At 35.0% G+C, this 15674-nt stretch overlaps 1 protein-coding gene and 1 non-coding gene across 9 annotated transcripts in view; one reads left to right on the forward strand and one right to left on the reverse strand.

The window, feature by feature from the left end:
• Positions 1-15674, forward strand: part of TAOK1 (TAO kinase 1) — a 149805-nt gene that overhangs the window by 66545 nt on the left and 67586 nt on the right. For 7 of the 8 annotated variants that reach the window (XR_004960429.1, XM_036269936.1, XM_036269938.1 and 4 more), the window contains 5 exons: positions 5369-5470; positions 6761-6806; positions 7653-7749; positions 9956-10069; positions 13121-13212. Coding sequence is in view for 6 of the 8 variants with exons in the window: in XM_036269936.1 (XP_036125829.1) it covers positions 5369-5470; positions 6761-6806; positions 7653-7749; positions 9956-10069; positions 13121-13212 (451 nt within the window). In the remaining 2 variants the exon portion in view is untranslated. Of the gene's footprint in view, positions 1-5368; positions 5471-6760; positions 6807-7652; positions 7750-9955; positions 10070-13120; positions 13213-15674 lie in introns of those variants that run through there. The other variant, XM_036269941.1, reaches the window with a different exon arrangement.
• On the reverse strand, positions 14313-14442 carry LOC118635148. Its single transcript, XR_004960486.1, has one exon.

Here is a 15674-nt window from a genome sequence, read left to right on the forward strand (position 1 = left end):
AGGTTACTGCTCCTCTGAAGGCACAACCTCAGTAGGAGAGTCTTCAAGTGGTGCAGTATCTTCAGCAGGTGCATCGTCGTCGTCTTCCACTGAAGGAGTACTAGGAGTAGGCATTGGGTTTCTGGGTGTGCGGCTGAAGAACATCGTGATAGGCAGTTGCTGGCGCTGTTTTTTCATATGCGTGAGGAGGCTTTTGTAGGGTTCTATCACTCCATCAAGTGCATTCCGGAACCACAGAACCGCAATGCATGCATCATTTGTGGATCCCATTCGCCAATCATGTCCTGTACTACCTTAATAGTTCTCAGACTTGCAAGAGACGCTCAAGTGTAAGGCCAACTTCCTCCTCCTGACCCCCAGGAACCTCTGGCTGCTCTACTTCCTCCTCACTTGCAGACTTAGTCATCTTCCACCAGATCCTCGTCAGTTAAGGGATCCGAATCTGTCTCCAGCAGCTCATCCACATCATCATGGGTCATATCCATGAAACGTTCTCCTCCCAGCATCCGGGCTAGCCTGACTGCAGGCTGGTCAGCAGAGGCAGCTTCTCCATGGAGAACGACACTCTTCAGATGATAACTCTTCTGGAACTTCTCGAACCAACCTTTGCTCTCTGTGAAATCCATGAACGTTGCAGAAGAGGATCCTAGTTGAGGTTCGTCCGCCGTAAAGCGCTGTTAGAGCTGCCTCGCCTTCTCCCGGATGACCAGCAAATCCAGCAAAATGTTTTTCTTGCGGCTGTCACTAATCCAAATAGCTAGGGCAGACTCTGTTTTCACTATGAACTTATTATGACTTGTCACGATGCGCTTTGCTTCCTTGTTGAAAGAGATAGTAGCTGTTGCACGGATGTTCTTTTCATCTTTATGGATGGAGTGAACAGTAGACTCATTTAAGTTGTAATGATGGGCATCCTCCACAATTTTCTTGCCATCTTTGATTATATCCAAGAGTTTCACCTTCTCCTGGATGGTAAGCATCTTCCTCTAGCGCTTAGTTTCATTGTCAAAAGGATTAGAAGAAGCAGCACATTTAGGAGCCATCGTGGAGCTTAGATAAAAGTTCTCAGAAATCGCAAACACTTGCAAGAGCAAAGATGCTTTCGATGCTTAGCAATGTAGAAGCGTGTATGACAGAAACGAACTTGCATGAGGCTGAGCCAATCAGTGACCAGGATAGGATAGCCAATCAGTGAACAGCATGCTCTGATTAGCTTGGTTTCACCACACCCGATTGTTTGGAAAAAAGTTATTGCCCACATACAAGGAGTGGTCGAGCGGTTGCACCTGGCGTTGAAGGATTTGCGGGGGGAGGGGAGGGTTGCTCAAATACATACACCTACAGTCCATACGTACAGTAATTTTAATTTTATTTATAATACAGGGGTGTATAATTGACTCAGACAACTGAGCGCGTCCTGTATCATTTTTACTGTCTTGATCAACTTTTTAATGAATATATTTGAAAAAACCAGGATAGATTGAAGCCACGAAAGTCAAAGTGCGAAGTGGCAAGGGACAACTATATACTTTTTTTGTTGTTAATCCTCACTAGAGAATATTTTACCTCTGATTTTTTCAGAAATGTTTTCATTGATTTTTTTTTAGAGAGAGAGAAACATCGATGTGAGAGAGAAACGTCAGTTGGCTGCCTCCTGCATGCCCCCTACTGGGGATTGACTCCACAACCTGGGTATGTGCCTTGACAGGGAATTGAATCTGCCCTCAATCTATGGGACAGCGCTCAATCCACTGAGCCACATTGGCCTGTCTTCCATTGATTTCTAGATAAAGTGGAAGGGAGAGAGGGAGGGAGGGAGAGAAAGAAAAAGAGAAACATCAGTGTAAGAGGGACATATCAATTGGTTGCCTCCTGCACAACCCCTACCAGTGCTGGAGATCAAACCTGCGACCCTTCCGTCTATGGCCCATGCTCTAACCACTGAACATAACTGGCCAGGACTGGATATAGTTTTTAATGGTTTAGAGATTAACTGTTGTTTTATTTTTTTAATACTTTCTGTTGGATTTTTTAGAGTGAGTAAGGGAGAGGGAGAGAGAGAGAGAGAGAAAGAGAAACATCACTGAGAATGAGAAGCATCAACATCTATCAGCTGCCTCCTTCACGGCCCCTAATGGGGATCAAGCCTGCAACCTGGGCATGTGTGCTGACCAGGAATCAAACCAGAGACCTCTTGGTGCATAGGTAGATGCTCAACCACTGACCCACATTAGCCAGGCTTAACTGCTGTTTTAAACAAACTTTTTTTTTTTTTTTTTTTTTTATCATCCTCACCCGAGGACATTTTTCCATTTTTTGTTCAGGTAGAGTAGGAGGGAGAGAGAGGAACAGAGAGAGAGAGAAACATCGTCGTGAAAGGGACACATCGAGTGGTCGCCACCCGCACAACCAACCAGGGCCGGGGACAAACTGCAACCGAGTACGTGCCCTTAGCGGGAACTGAACCCAGGTCTCGCCGAACCGCAGGCCGATGCTCTAACCGCTGAGCCAAACCGGCCAGGGCTGTTTTAAACAAACTTTGAATAATGGGCAGTACAGATCTAGTCTGAAAATCAGGTGGTGTGTAATAATCTGAAAATCGAAAATATGAAATTATACTACATTGAGTATACTTTAGTTCATTAATATTCTGATTAATTCTTTTGACATTATATTTATTCTGTTTAATTGCATAAATTTATTTTATAAAATATAGTCTTTAAAAAAATTTAATTGTGGCAAAATCCACAAAATTTACTACTAAACCATTTTTTTGTTGTTGTTGTTAATCGTCACCTGAGGATGTTTTTTCATTGATTTTTTTTTTTTTTTAGATAGGGAGGGAGGAAGACAGACAGAAACATTGATGGGAGAGAGAGACACATCGATTGATTGTCTCTAATGCCTTCGACTGGGTTCGGGGATTGAACCTGCAACCCAGTTATGTGCTGTTGACCCTGAATCAAACCCATGGCCCTTCGGTCCACGGGCTACTGAGCCATATTGGCCAGGGCTACTACTAAACCATTTTTAAGTGTTCAGTGGCATTAAGGATATTCATATTGCTGTACAAACACCACCGCCATTCATCTCCAGAAATCTTTTCATCTTATCTTGCAAAATTGAAGCTCTATACCCATTAAATAATAACTCCTGCCCTGGCCAGTTTGGCTTGGCGGCTGAGCATCGGCCTGTGGACCAGTGAGTCCTGGGTTCGGTTTCCGCTAGGGGCACATACCACCAAAAATAATAATAATAATAATAATAATAACTCCTCATTTCCTCCTCTCTTCAACCCCTGGAAACTACCATTCTACTTTCTCTCTCTACAAATTTGCCTACTTTAGGTTCACACATATAAGTGAAATCATGCAGTATTTGTTCTTTTGTAGCTGGCTTTTTTTACTTAACATAATGCCTTCAAAACTCATGCAGGTTGTAGTATGTGTCAGAATTTCCTTCCTTTTTAAGGCTAAATAATATTCCTGTGTTTTGTGTGTGTGTATAAACTCCACTTTTTTTTTTTATCCTCACCCGAGGACATTTTTTTGCGTTTATCTGCAGATAGAGCAGAAGAGAGTGAGCGAGGAAGAGAGAGGGAGAGAAACATCGATGTGAGAGAGATACATAGATTGGTTGCCACCCACACGACCCCAACCTGGGCCAGGGACAAACTGCAACTGAGGTACATGTCCCTAGTAGAAACTGAACCCAGGTCTCTCTGGTCCATAGGCCGACACTCTGACCACTGAGCAAAACTGGCCAGGGCTAAACACCACATTTTGTTTATCCATTCATCTGTTGATGGATACTTGGAATCCTCATCCCTTAGTTACTGTGAATGATGCTGCTATGACATGGGTATACAAATATTTCTTTGAGTCCCTGCTTTTATTATTTTTGCGTATGTGCCCAGAGATAGAATCTGGATCTGTCTTTAATTTTTAAAGATTTTGATCTTCTACCTTTTTTGAATTTCTTTATTTTATGCTAAATTTTGTTTATGTGATCATACTGTGGGTATGATGATACTATTATGTGATTATATCAGTGTTCCAACATTTTGATACCTAAAAAATTTCTAAAACTCCAAAAGAAACCCACCTCCAATTTTTGCAAGTTTACTCGGATTTTACTCACCATTCTATCACAATACTTTAGAATTAGCTTTCACAGGAAGACTTGTGCTGTATTAGAGTCTAATTAGTCACAGCTATAACCAAAAAAAGTTTTATTTAGGGCATCATTTTTTTATATCTGATATTAATGTCTTCCATAAAAGTTTTTTTTACATTGCAGAATTCAGGTGTTTGTTTTGTTTTGAGAGTTTGCTTCCTAGAGCACTCAAATTTGAAATTTAAAGTCCATTAAACATTTTCTGAATATAGCGTCTTATGTCTTATGCATTTTATATAAAACACTGAATGTACTTTATTGTGTTTTGTTGAGGACTTGTTAAATAACATAGGAGATATATGATCTTATAAAATCTAATACAAAATATTTCTTAAAGTTTTCTGTTATGCTAGTCTCTGATTTTAGAAATATGTCCCAACTTGGTGGTAAGGCTTTAAAAAATTAAAACAAGAATAAAAACATAAGATTTCTGCTTCCAATTTCATACCTACTAAGTCTGTAGATTCAAGGACCTTTTTGGGTCCTTTGGAGTTCCCTGGTTGTTTCTTAAGAGAATCTTTGTTTAGAATATAGCCTAAATATATTGTTCATAGTCAGTGGTTTATCTGTATTGCCTGGGTAGGTGTCAGTGAAGAAAGCTCTTGGTAAAATATGTAGGAAAATGTTTTCATACCACTTGTTTTTTCTGTGAATTTTTCTATGTAATAACTGATTGATCACTAGTATTTTAGAAAGTATGCATTTATGTCTTAGAGTAATTACTTCATTTGAGTTTAAAAAACAAACAAAAACTTTAACATTTGGTAGAAAGTATAAGCCAAAAACATAATAGGTGAACTTTATGGTATGTAAAATATGTCAGTAAAGCTGCAGATAAGAAAAGGGAAGTTGAATTTTGAAGAAAAATCACTAAATATGGTATATAGTTTTCACCAACATGTGTAGTGTGTGGTTGTAAAATTTTAATAAGAATCATGGATGATAAATTTTATTTAACATTTGTCCTACTTTGAATGAAATAATTTTATGTTATGTACTTGATTGTATACTATATGAGTGTAATTCCTTTTAAATTTATTCTTTTGACATTTATTTGAAATATTACAAAAAAATAAAGCAAAGTTATAGGTTCTCATTAACCCATAATCTGCTAATTTTTTTCTTACATAAATTTCTATGGAAAAGCAGCTGTTCATAATTCTTTCCTTTATTCCCTCCCCCCTCCCCATAGAAATGGCAGGATATTATTAAAGAAGTCAAGTTTCTACAAAGAATAAAACATCCCAATAGTATAGAATATAAAGGCTGCTATTTACGTGAGCACACAGCATGGGTAGGTATCTGCTCTCCCCTTGCCTTCATTTTAATTGGTTTAGGCATAGAACTAATTAAATTAACATTGTTTCAAAATGGTTGTGGGAAGCTTGCAAAAACACCTTCAACAAGATGTTATTTCATACTGAGAAAGGAATAACAGCTTTTCCTAGAACTTCCTACTTCTAAACAATAAGAACTTTTGCAAGTTTACTATAGAGATTTAGCTGACCTTTATATGCATGATAAAATGTTCTCTGAGATTTTTTAGTAGTTTAACAAACTATTAAATGGTTTCTCAAACATTGGGAAAACAATTCTATTACTCGAGGATGAAAGTTATGTCTTTTTGACATAATGTATTATAATCTATTTAACCACAAAGTACTTGGTGAATCCTGGTGAAATTTGAATTGATTGTGATTCCTTGGTTGAGTAATACTAAAGGTAGAGAATTGAGACGTCTTATTACAAGAAGAGGAGATTAATTTTATTCTATTTTTACCATTGAGGTGATAAGGTAGTAATCCTATAATGTGTATAGGCATAATAACTCTATCTTTTAAGAGAAAGGCTAAATTTTCTTTAAACAGGAATGATCTTTTATTTTTAATAATTAATAAGCCACAGCTAATTATCGTTTTAGTTTACTGAAGTTAGATTTAGATTGTAATGTTTGGTGCATTTTTGTCCAGTTTGATTTTGATGGTGGTTGTAATAATACTCTTAAACTTGAGGCTGTAGTTAAAGAAAAAGCAGTGACATTGGGCTGGTCTCTCAAGTTTTTTCCATCTGTAAAATAGGAAATAATAGGACCTATCTCATAAAGTGATTGTGAGGATTATTTTAGTTATTATATATAAAATACTAGGCACATAGGAAGTCTTCTGTGTTTGCTTTAAATGAACCATTTGAACTGTAACCTAAGCTTTGTAAATATAGTCCCAGAGGACAGTTTTCTGCTTCCTAACAATCAGTATTGCTACTCTAGGTTAATAGTAACAGAATATGTATATTCTTTTATAGTTTTAGTTATTAATTATATATAAATACACATCTTGTACAAACGATTATAAGTTGATATTATAAAAGATTAATCATGTGTCATTGACTTTGTAAGTGAATTTAACAAATTATTAACTACATATTTATAAGGTATTAAATAATGACTAGTTTTTTGTTGTTTTTTGTTTGTTTGTTTTTTTACTTCAGACTACCTTCTTGATCTCCTTGGTGAATTTATTTGATCTCAAATAGATTCTTTTCAATAATATATTTTAATGCTTTTATAATTTTTCTTCTCATATAGCTTGTAATGGAATATTGTTTAGGATCTGCTTCAGATTTATTGGAAGGTAGGTTTCTTTTAAATATTAAGGAAAAAAAGTATTAGCAAAATAAAATGATAATTCAGTAAGAGATTTTTTTTAATAATGTAAAAACTTTTCAAAACAGTGAGAACCTTGACCTTTTCTAGATTCTCAGCATGGTAGGCAACATCCTCATTTAGTGTTATGTAGTAGCATAAAATAGGTGAATTTTTCTCTCATTATATCTTTTTGTTGTTGTTAATCCTCACCCAAGGATATTTTTCCATTGATTTTTTTTTTTTTTTTTTTAAAGTGGAAGGGAGGGAAGGAGGGAGGGAGGGAGGGAGAGAGAGAGACATCAATATGAGAGAGACACATCAATTGCCTCCCACATGACCCTATCCAGGGCCAGGGATCGAACCTGCAGCCCAGGTATGTGCTTTTGACTGGGGAATCGAATCCGTGACCCTTTTGTGGAGGGGTGGGATTGATGCTCTTACCACTGAGTCAAACCTGCCAAGGCTCTCTCATGTCTTAATGAGCATTTTTCTGCAGTCTTTGTCATTCAGCTTGATCTGTTCCTTCTGTTCAGAATGAAAATATGTAAGAATAAAGGGGAAACTTCTCTTTTGTTACTTTTGTTTTTATTATCACCAAATAATTGTTAAATGTTGTTAGCTTTGAGAAATACTACATGTCCTCTACTTGAATAGCTAGGCACAATTGATATTAGTTATAACATTCAATAGCCTTATTTTATATCTTGGGAAACAAATCCTTTGATGCTACATGTTAGTGTTTTAAAATTGCCCCATATATATCAGATGTATATTTATTATTTTAAACAAAAATGTTCTATATAACAATTATTTTCAAATTCTTATTTTTAAGTTCACAAAAAGCCATTACAAGAACTAGAAATAGCAGCAATTACACATGGTGCTCTCCAAGGATTAGCCTACTTGCATTCTCATACTATGATCCATAGGTAAGTACGTTGAAAATTATCATATATTAGCATATATTTGTTCCATTTATCAACCCTGGAATTCATTAACCCTGAGATTTTCGTTGGTTATAGCCAAATAAAAGCATTTTAGAATCTTATAAACTTGTATTTTTTAGGTTGTCCATGCCTTAAAAAGGAGATACTACTACACTTGATCTCTTTGTTTAGAATAATTTTTATCTTTGTCTACACATGCTACTGGGCTTTCTGAAGTATGTGTACTTTATAGATTTGGGGTAGAAATTTATCTAATTATTTAATTTGCAAAATGGAAAGGACATTAGGGATTGTGTAGTCTTTTTTCATTTTACAGATGAAGAAACTGATGCTTCAATTTGTGATTAATTCCTCAAGTTTAAAAAGCTACATAGATTAAATTAGAACTAAATCCAGATTTTTTTGTCGTCTTGGTAACTGATAATGCCAGATTTGTTCCATTGATTCCATAACATGGACATATAAAAGCTACTTAAGACTCATTACACTTTTGAGTAGTAGTCCTTGATAATCCATGATAATAGATAATAACTTTGAGATTAAACTATTTCAGAATAATGCATTTTTAGCATTGGTATTGGTTTTGCCTGGTTGAGAAGGAAATTTACATTTTTCGATTATATAGGTAAGTCAGGCAATACTTATTAAACCATATAGTGGAATCATTGCGAATTAATGGGTTACCACTTTTTTAGGTAAGAATAGTAAGGTTGAAGAGAAATCCACATGACAGTAAGTATATGAAAGAGATGGAATTAGAACTGAAGGTCTTCTCAACTTCAAAGTACATCTCCATTTTTAAAAAATAAATGGAAGGACAATAGATTTAGTATTGTATCCATTACAGTACTATAGTAAGAATTGACAAGTGCTTGGAAATAAAGTTTTTCCTTTTTTAAAAGATTAAATATATAATACGGTACTCATTGGACACACAGTCCTTTTATATAAATATCCATCATTTTCTTAGTTTCCATGGATAGTATGTTTGCTGATTTAGAAGAGTAAGCTTGAAAGGAAATTTGAGATCATTGATAGTACGTTATCTTTATATGTCAATTTTTTTTTTAATCTTCACCCGAGGATATTTTTACATTTATCTTCAGACAGAGTGGGAGGGGGGAGAGAGAATGAAAGAGAGAGAGAGAGAGAGAGAAACATCAGTGTGAAAGAGATACATCCTGTTTGCCACCTGCATGACCTCAACCAGGGTAGGGACCAACCGCAACCGAGGTATGTACCCTTGGCTGGAACCAAACCCGAGACTCTTTAGCCTGCAGGCCGATGCGCCAGCTGCTGAGCCAAACCGGCCAGGGCCTTATACATCAATTTTTATTTCATATTAAGTTAGGTGAATTATGTTAAACTTTGGAAATTATATGAATAATCCCTTTTTAGTAATTGGGGGCATATTTGCAACAATATGGATGGGTCTAGAGGGTATTATGCTAAGTGAAATAATTCAGACAGAGAAAGAAATACTATATGGTTTCACTTATATGTGGAATCTAAACAAAACAAAACAGAAATTGATCAAAGGGATGACTACCAGAAGGGAGGGGGTGGGAGGATGGGTGAAAAGAAGAAAGGAATATAGTCAGTAACAGTGTGATAAGTTAGCACAGTGACAGATGATTACTAGAATTAGTCAGGTGATCGCGTTGTAAGGTATAAAAATGTCAAATCACTGTATTGTACACCTGAAACTAATAAACCAATAGAAGATTGTATATTAACTATGCTTAAATTTAAAATTTTTTAATTAAATAATGAAAAATTGGACATAAAGTTCTTTATTTTTTAATTAAGTGGAGTACTCAGAAATCATATATTTATGAAGAAACTGTCAGCTAATTAAATTCTAGTTTTAAAACCATTATTTGTGCCAGTAAATAGGAACTCAAATATAGACTATATGCTCCGATTGCTTATTTTCTGTCTTTTGTGTTTATTGCTATTTTGTCTTCTCTTTTAGAAAATTGTTTCTGTATATTTATATGAATTTTGTATTTCTTGTTTTCTAATTTGGATCTTAATTCTTACTCTCCCAATTGAGAGATTATCCTAGAACTTAATTATTTTGCTTTCTCCTTCCATACTTTATAAATTTTTATTTGATTTTTGTAATCATTTTCACCACAACCTAATGAAAGAAAAAGAAATAATTTTCTGTGTTCCTTAAACCCAGAGATATCAAAGCAGGAAATATTCTTCTGACAGAACCAGGCCAGGTGAAACTTGCTGACTTTGGATCTGCTTCCATGGCATCTCCTGCCAATTCTTTTGTGGGAACGCCATATTGGTAAGAATAATCCTGTCTGGTATTGAAATAGGTAATGTGTGGTTGTAATTTTTTCAGATGTCTTTTCCTGAAAATATAATGTTATTATGGACATTTTTAAGCATTATAGTTAGTTTCAAATACAGATTTGGAATGCTACCTTTGCATCTCCTGTTTTTTTTCTCATTGTCCACATTTTCTTTCATATTATTGTCTGCATCATATGTTGGGTGTGGGAGTGAAAAATTTCAATAAAAATTGAAGTAGTGAGTAGACAGAAAAGCTTAAGTGGAAACTTGTGGGTTTTTTTAGATTTATATTTACTCCGTATCAGTGATCCTCAGACTGAGAGTACCTCAAGACTGGTAGCTAATTTGTAGTTTGGGGGATTTTTTATATGTGTTTCAGATACACATGAAAGTCAACAAGAGTGCCCTGGCTGAATAGCTCAGTTGGTTAGAGCATCATCCCAGGTGCCAGGGTTTCAGGTTCCATCCCCAATTAGGCATATACATGAGTCAACCAATAAATGCATAAATAGATGGAAAATTAAATGGATGATTCTGTCTCTCTCCAAAATTAAAAAGTAATAATAAAGTAAAAAGTCAACAAGGGTGTAATAAAACCTTACATACCAATTACTCATCCCAACAACCTTACCCCATGGCCATTCCCAACCTATGTATTCACTCCTCTCCTCTTCTCCACTTCTCAGTTATTTTGAAGTAAATTTTAAACATGTAATTTTAATCATAAATAATTTAGTATTAATGTCAGCAAATTTGAAGGGAATAATTTTCTAGATCTTCCATTTTTATCCATTTGTGTCTTCTTTCTCTGTGTATGCTAAGAGTGTTGTCTTAGGTCCATTACATCTTTTCCCCACAGACCTTTCAAATCTTTTTCCCACTTTAAAAGAAAGGCTTCTTGTACATCCTGAATATTATAATGACCCATTGCTCTGGGATATAAAAACCTCAGAGCAACACCAGAGGGACAATTTTAGATATATAGCATCTATGAGAAATATTGAGGACACAAACTCTTGGTAATGCCTTTCCTGTCATCTCCCTTCCCATTCCTTTTACTCCTTGCTTTTTCTTTCTCTCTAATTATCTTCTCTCTCTTCTTTTTTTCTAATGTAGAATTCATAACCAAGATGGTTGTCATGGGGACACATTAATATGTTATTTGTACTGAAAAATGAAGTCAGATTTTTTTTCTGACAGAAATTATTATGATTTGACTGATTGAAATGACCATGAAGACTGGCTTTGCTAATGAAGTTACATGGCAGTGGTTTTGATAAATTGAATGAGCTAATTCTGCAGCTCCAAGTTTGAAATATCTTTAAAGCACACATACAGTATACTATATGTGCGTGTTTATGCTGTGCATTATGTCTTTTGCAACTATCAAATTTTTAAAATTAAGATATAAACTCAAATGTTCAAGGGGATACATAGGTTTTATAAATTCATTGGAGGTAAATGAATAAAAAAGTTTGAAGACCACTGCTCTAGAAGACCAAAAAAATTTTTTTAAATATATTTTTACTGATTTTTTTAGAGAGAGATAAAAACATGGATATGAGAGAGAAACATTGATCGTTTGCCTCCTGCACAACCTATGCTGGGGATCGAGCCCAAAACCAGGGTATGTGCCCTGATCGGGAATTGAACCTGGACCTTTCAGTCCATAGGATGATTGATGCTCAATCCACTGAGCCACACCAGCTGAGCCCCCAAATTTTTTTATGTGGGTCCTACTTTAAATAGAGTCTCCCTTCCTTCTGTAAAAGAAAGAAAAGGATTCTGTGAACAAATATTTCTTAATGTTTCTCCTCTTTAGAAATCAATGATGAATATTAGATGTTTAAAAGGCCTTGGAAAGTGCTGTAAGAAAAAACAAATTACTGTTTAATTTTGTTTAACTTAGTAATTTCCCAAACTTACTTTAACATCTTAACACATTGGAAACAGCCTGCTATTGACAATTGAAAGTTTACTTTATTTACATATTTGTTAATTTCTCTGTAGTGTATTTGGAACACAGGAACTAGGCACATATTTATATGCCTTTGTGCATGTGTGTACACACACACACACACACACATGCTTGGTGACAATCTCATTGAAGTCAGCAAATGTTTTAAGTATCTGTGCTTAACTCCAAATGCAAATGAAGTATAAGGTTAAAAAATATTAGACTCAATTTGAAGATATGAATTAATGTTTTATTTTATAACCAAGACACCTGTAAGGTTGATAATTGTCTGATTATTTTAGTTGTGAGCATCCCTAGACACTTTTTATCACAGAACACTATTTTTTTTTTATCCTCACCTGAGGACATTTTTCCATTTTTTGTTCAGATAGAGTGGGAAGGAGAGAGAGAGAAACATTGATGTGAAAGGGACACATTGAGTGGTTGCCACCCACATGACCCAACCAGGGCCAGGGACAAACTGCAACTGAGGTACGTGCCCCTAGCAGGAACTGAACCTGGGTCTCTCTGGACCACAGGCCAACGCTCTAACCGCTGAGCCAAACCGGCCAGGGCCAGAACACTATTTTTATTTGAAAGAAAGACTGACAAACTGTGGTAATTTAGTGTTGGTTATTGTGGCAAATATTTTCTGAAATAACTGGAGTGAGCTTGTAACGTCAAGAAAAATAACTGCTGGTATTCATTGCCAATGATGGAATTCGATCTTTCTAGCAAAAATTAGACATTTGTAATGGGATCCTGAGACCACCACTGGCCTAAAGGATATACATTGTTAGATCTGCGAACTTGAACAGATGCAGAATACAACTCTGCTCTCTGACATCCTTCCTTTAGGATTCTGTTATATGATCATGACTGATAGTGCAGATGAGTCTCATACTATCTGTGCAATGGTAAATATTTACCTTACAACCTATAATGCATTCATTTCCCATTATAAAAATTCTTATGTCCAGATATATTGTCTGCAGTTTACACAGGTGTTCTCTATGTAGATAGTCATTATATTTTAATGAACAATATATATATTTATTTTACCTTAAATTATATTTTCTGTTTTAGGATGGCCCCAGAAGTAATTTTAGCCATGGATGAAGGACAGTATGATGGCAAAGTAGATGTATGGTCTCTTGGAATAACATGTATTGAATTAGGTAAGCATTATATTTTATTACTGTGTAGAAAGATTTAATCAATGTCTTACCTCAATTTCTGTGCCAAATTATAGGTTTTTTGTTTTTTGTGTTAGTTACTAAGGGGAGCAATAAATTTATTAAAGTTTTCATTTTGGTGACCTCTTAATTTTTATATATTTTAGGTTGGTATATTTGCTCTGTTAAATTAGGTCTAAAATAATTTTCTGCTCTGGTATTGTTTGAAATATTTATGTCTAATATGAATGCGTATTTGTTAAACACCTAGAATATGTCTATAATTACTAGATTTACCATCTATGGAAGATCTCTAAAGCATTCATGAATTACTTCCCTCTACCTAGGATACTTAGGACCTTAAATTAGGTATGAGAATTAGATGTCAGGCTGCATGCCATATTGTATGGAGTGTTTTGATGTTGTGCACACGTTTTATTCTGTTGTCCATAAACAGAATTATGTTTAAGGCAGTGGACTATCATAACTTTACTAACATCCCCACTGTAAGTAAACCAGGTGGGTAATTGAACTGTCACTGCAATCAAAGATGATAAACATCTTGCTCTTGATTTCAAGCTTCCTGCCTCCCCATCAGCCCCAGTACCTTTCCTTTTTTTCTTCTTACAAGAATATTCCATTAAACTTCATTTAAAAGTGGGAAATATTGGGAATATTTACTTAAACCATTCTAGGATTGAAAAGAACATGTTAATAGTAAAATCCATGTGTAATTTTGATAAATCATCAACCTGGGTTTGTTAGTAGTTTTCTAAAACAAGTAGATAGGGAAATTGAGATAAAAATAAAAATAAAGCTTCATCATACACAGTAGATGAATATTATAATTTCTAGTACAACCAAACTGTTTCTATCTTGCAGTCTAATATCTTTCCAAAATAATATTTAAATATTTTGCTTTTATTAGAATTCCTACATTAACCATTGCCTTCAGGCTTTATGTCATATTTAAATTTAATAACATCAGTAAACAGAGGTCTTGAGACTATCTTAATATCATTCTCTTCTGATCTGTTGGTCTCAGTTGAGGTTTATAAAATGTTTCTTCCATTTAAAGTATCCTTTTTTTTTTTTTTTTTTTAATATGTCAGCAGTGGAATGATCTATCCTTTTTACTTGCAAAGGGTGAAGCAAAAGTTCTCATATTTCCCTGGGACTTTTGCAAAGAGTTTTCTTCACCTTAAGAAGAAACTGAATAAAAGTTAAGGTCCACTGAAAATATCTTTAAGTCTCTTAAACTTTATTCCTTTACCCTTGATTCTTCTTACTGGTCGGTTGTAATTAATTTCTTAAGAAACTGGGTGTAAATGTAGAGATGCTGTTTAATATTAGTACTCTGCCCGTGGGGTAGTTTTACATATTGTGCCCCTTGGTGATAGTGAAATTGTATTAATGATCTTGTTAGATATCATTGTATATTTTAATACTTAATTAGAAAGTATTTATTAGCTGATTGTACTGCTCAGAAAGAAATATGAACTGTACAGTTTCTGTGAAGTGGCTTCTTATTTTTTTTTCTGGGTTTTCTAGCTTTTTATTATAGTTCATAAAATAAAATTCCTTCACTGTTGAAGAGTTTTTACAAAGCAACTTCAGAAGATGTGACTGCCTGTATATAATTTTAAATGAATGAGACTACTAGAGTTTTAGGCATACATTTGTCATCTTTAACTTTTTAAATAGTCTGTCATAATCACTTTTATTTTTCTTTATTGATTTTAGAGAGAGAGGAGGGGAGAGGGAGAGAGATATAGAAAAATCGATAGAGAGAATGACTGGCCACCTTCTACATGTCCCCACTGGGGATCAGGCCCACAACCTGGGCATATGCCCTGACAAACTGGCAACCTCTTGGTGCATGGGTTGACACTCAGCCATTGAGCCACACCAGCCAGGTAGTCATAATCACTTTTAAATATTTTTATTACACATTTTTTTTTAAATCCACACTCAAGGATATGTTTTATTGATTTTTTTTAGAGAGGAAGCAGGGGGGAGAGAGAGAGACAGATAGATATCAGTATGAGAGAAAAATATCAATCGGTTGCCTCCTGTATACACTCTGATGGGGAATTGAACCTGCAGCCTTTTGGTATATGGGATGACGCTCCAACCAACTTAGCCATTTAGCCAAGGCACTTACAAATATTTTGAATTATGAAGTGCTAAGTCAGAAACTGTGTTTTAAGAGTGATTGTGGTTCCATGGGAAAGGTCTAGGGTAGCACAGGCTAGTAAAACTTTTCTACAATGATAGAAATGTTCTGTGTCTGCATGACTTTTGAGCACTTGAAATGTTGAACTAAATGTTAAATTTTATTTCATTTAAATAAGTTTGCATTTATTTATTTTTTAATATGTTTTTATTGCTTTTTTAGAGAGAGAGAAACATCGATGTGAGAGAGAAACATTGATAAGCTGCCTCCTGCATGCCCCCAACTGGGG

This window comes from Molossus molossus, unplaced genomic scaffold (genome assembly GCF_014108415.1).
Source record: "Molossus molossus isolate mMolMol1 unplaced genomic scaffold, mMolMol1.p scaffold_m16_p_19, whole genome shotgun sequence".
Classification (NCBI taxonomy): domain Eukaryota; kingdom Metazoa; phylum Chordata; class Mammalia; order Chiroptera; family Molossidae; genus Molossus; species Molossus molossus.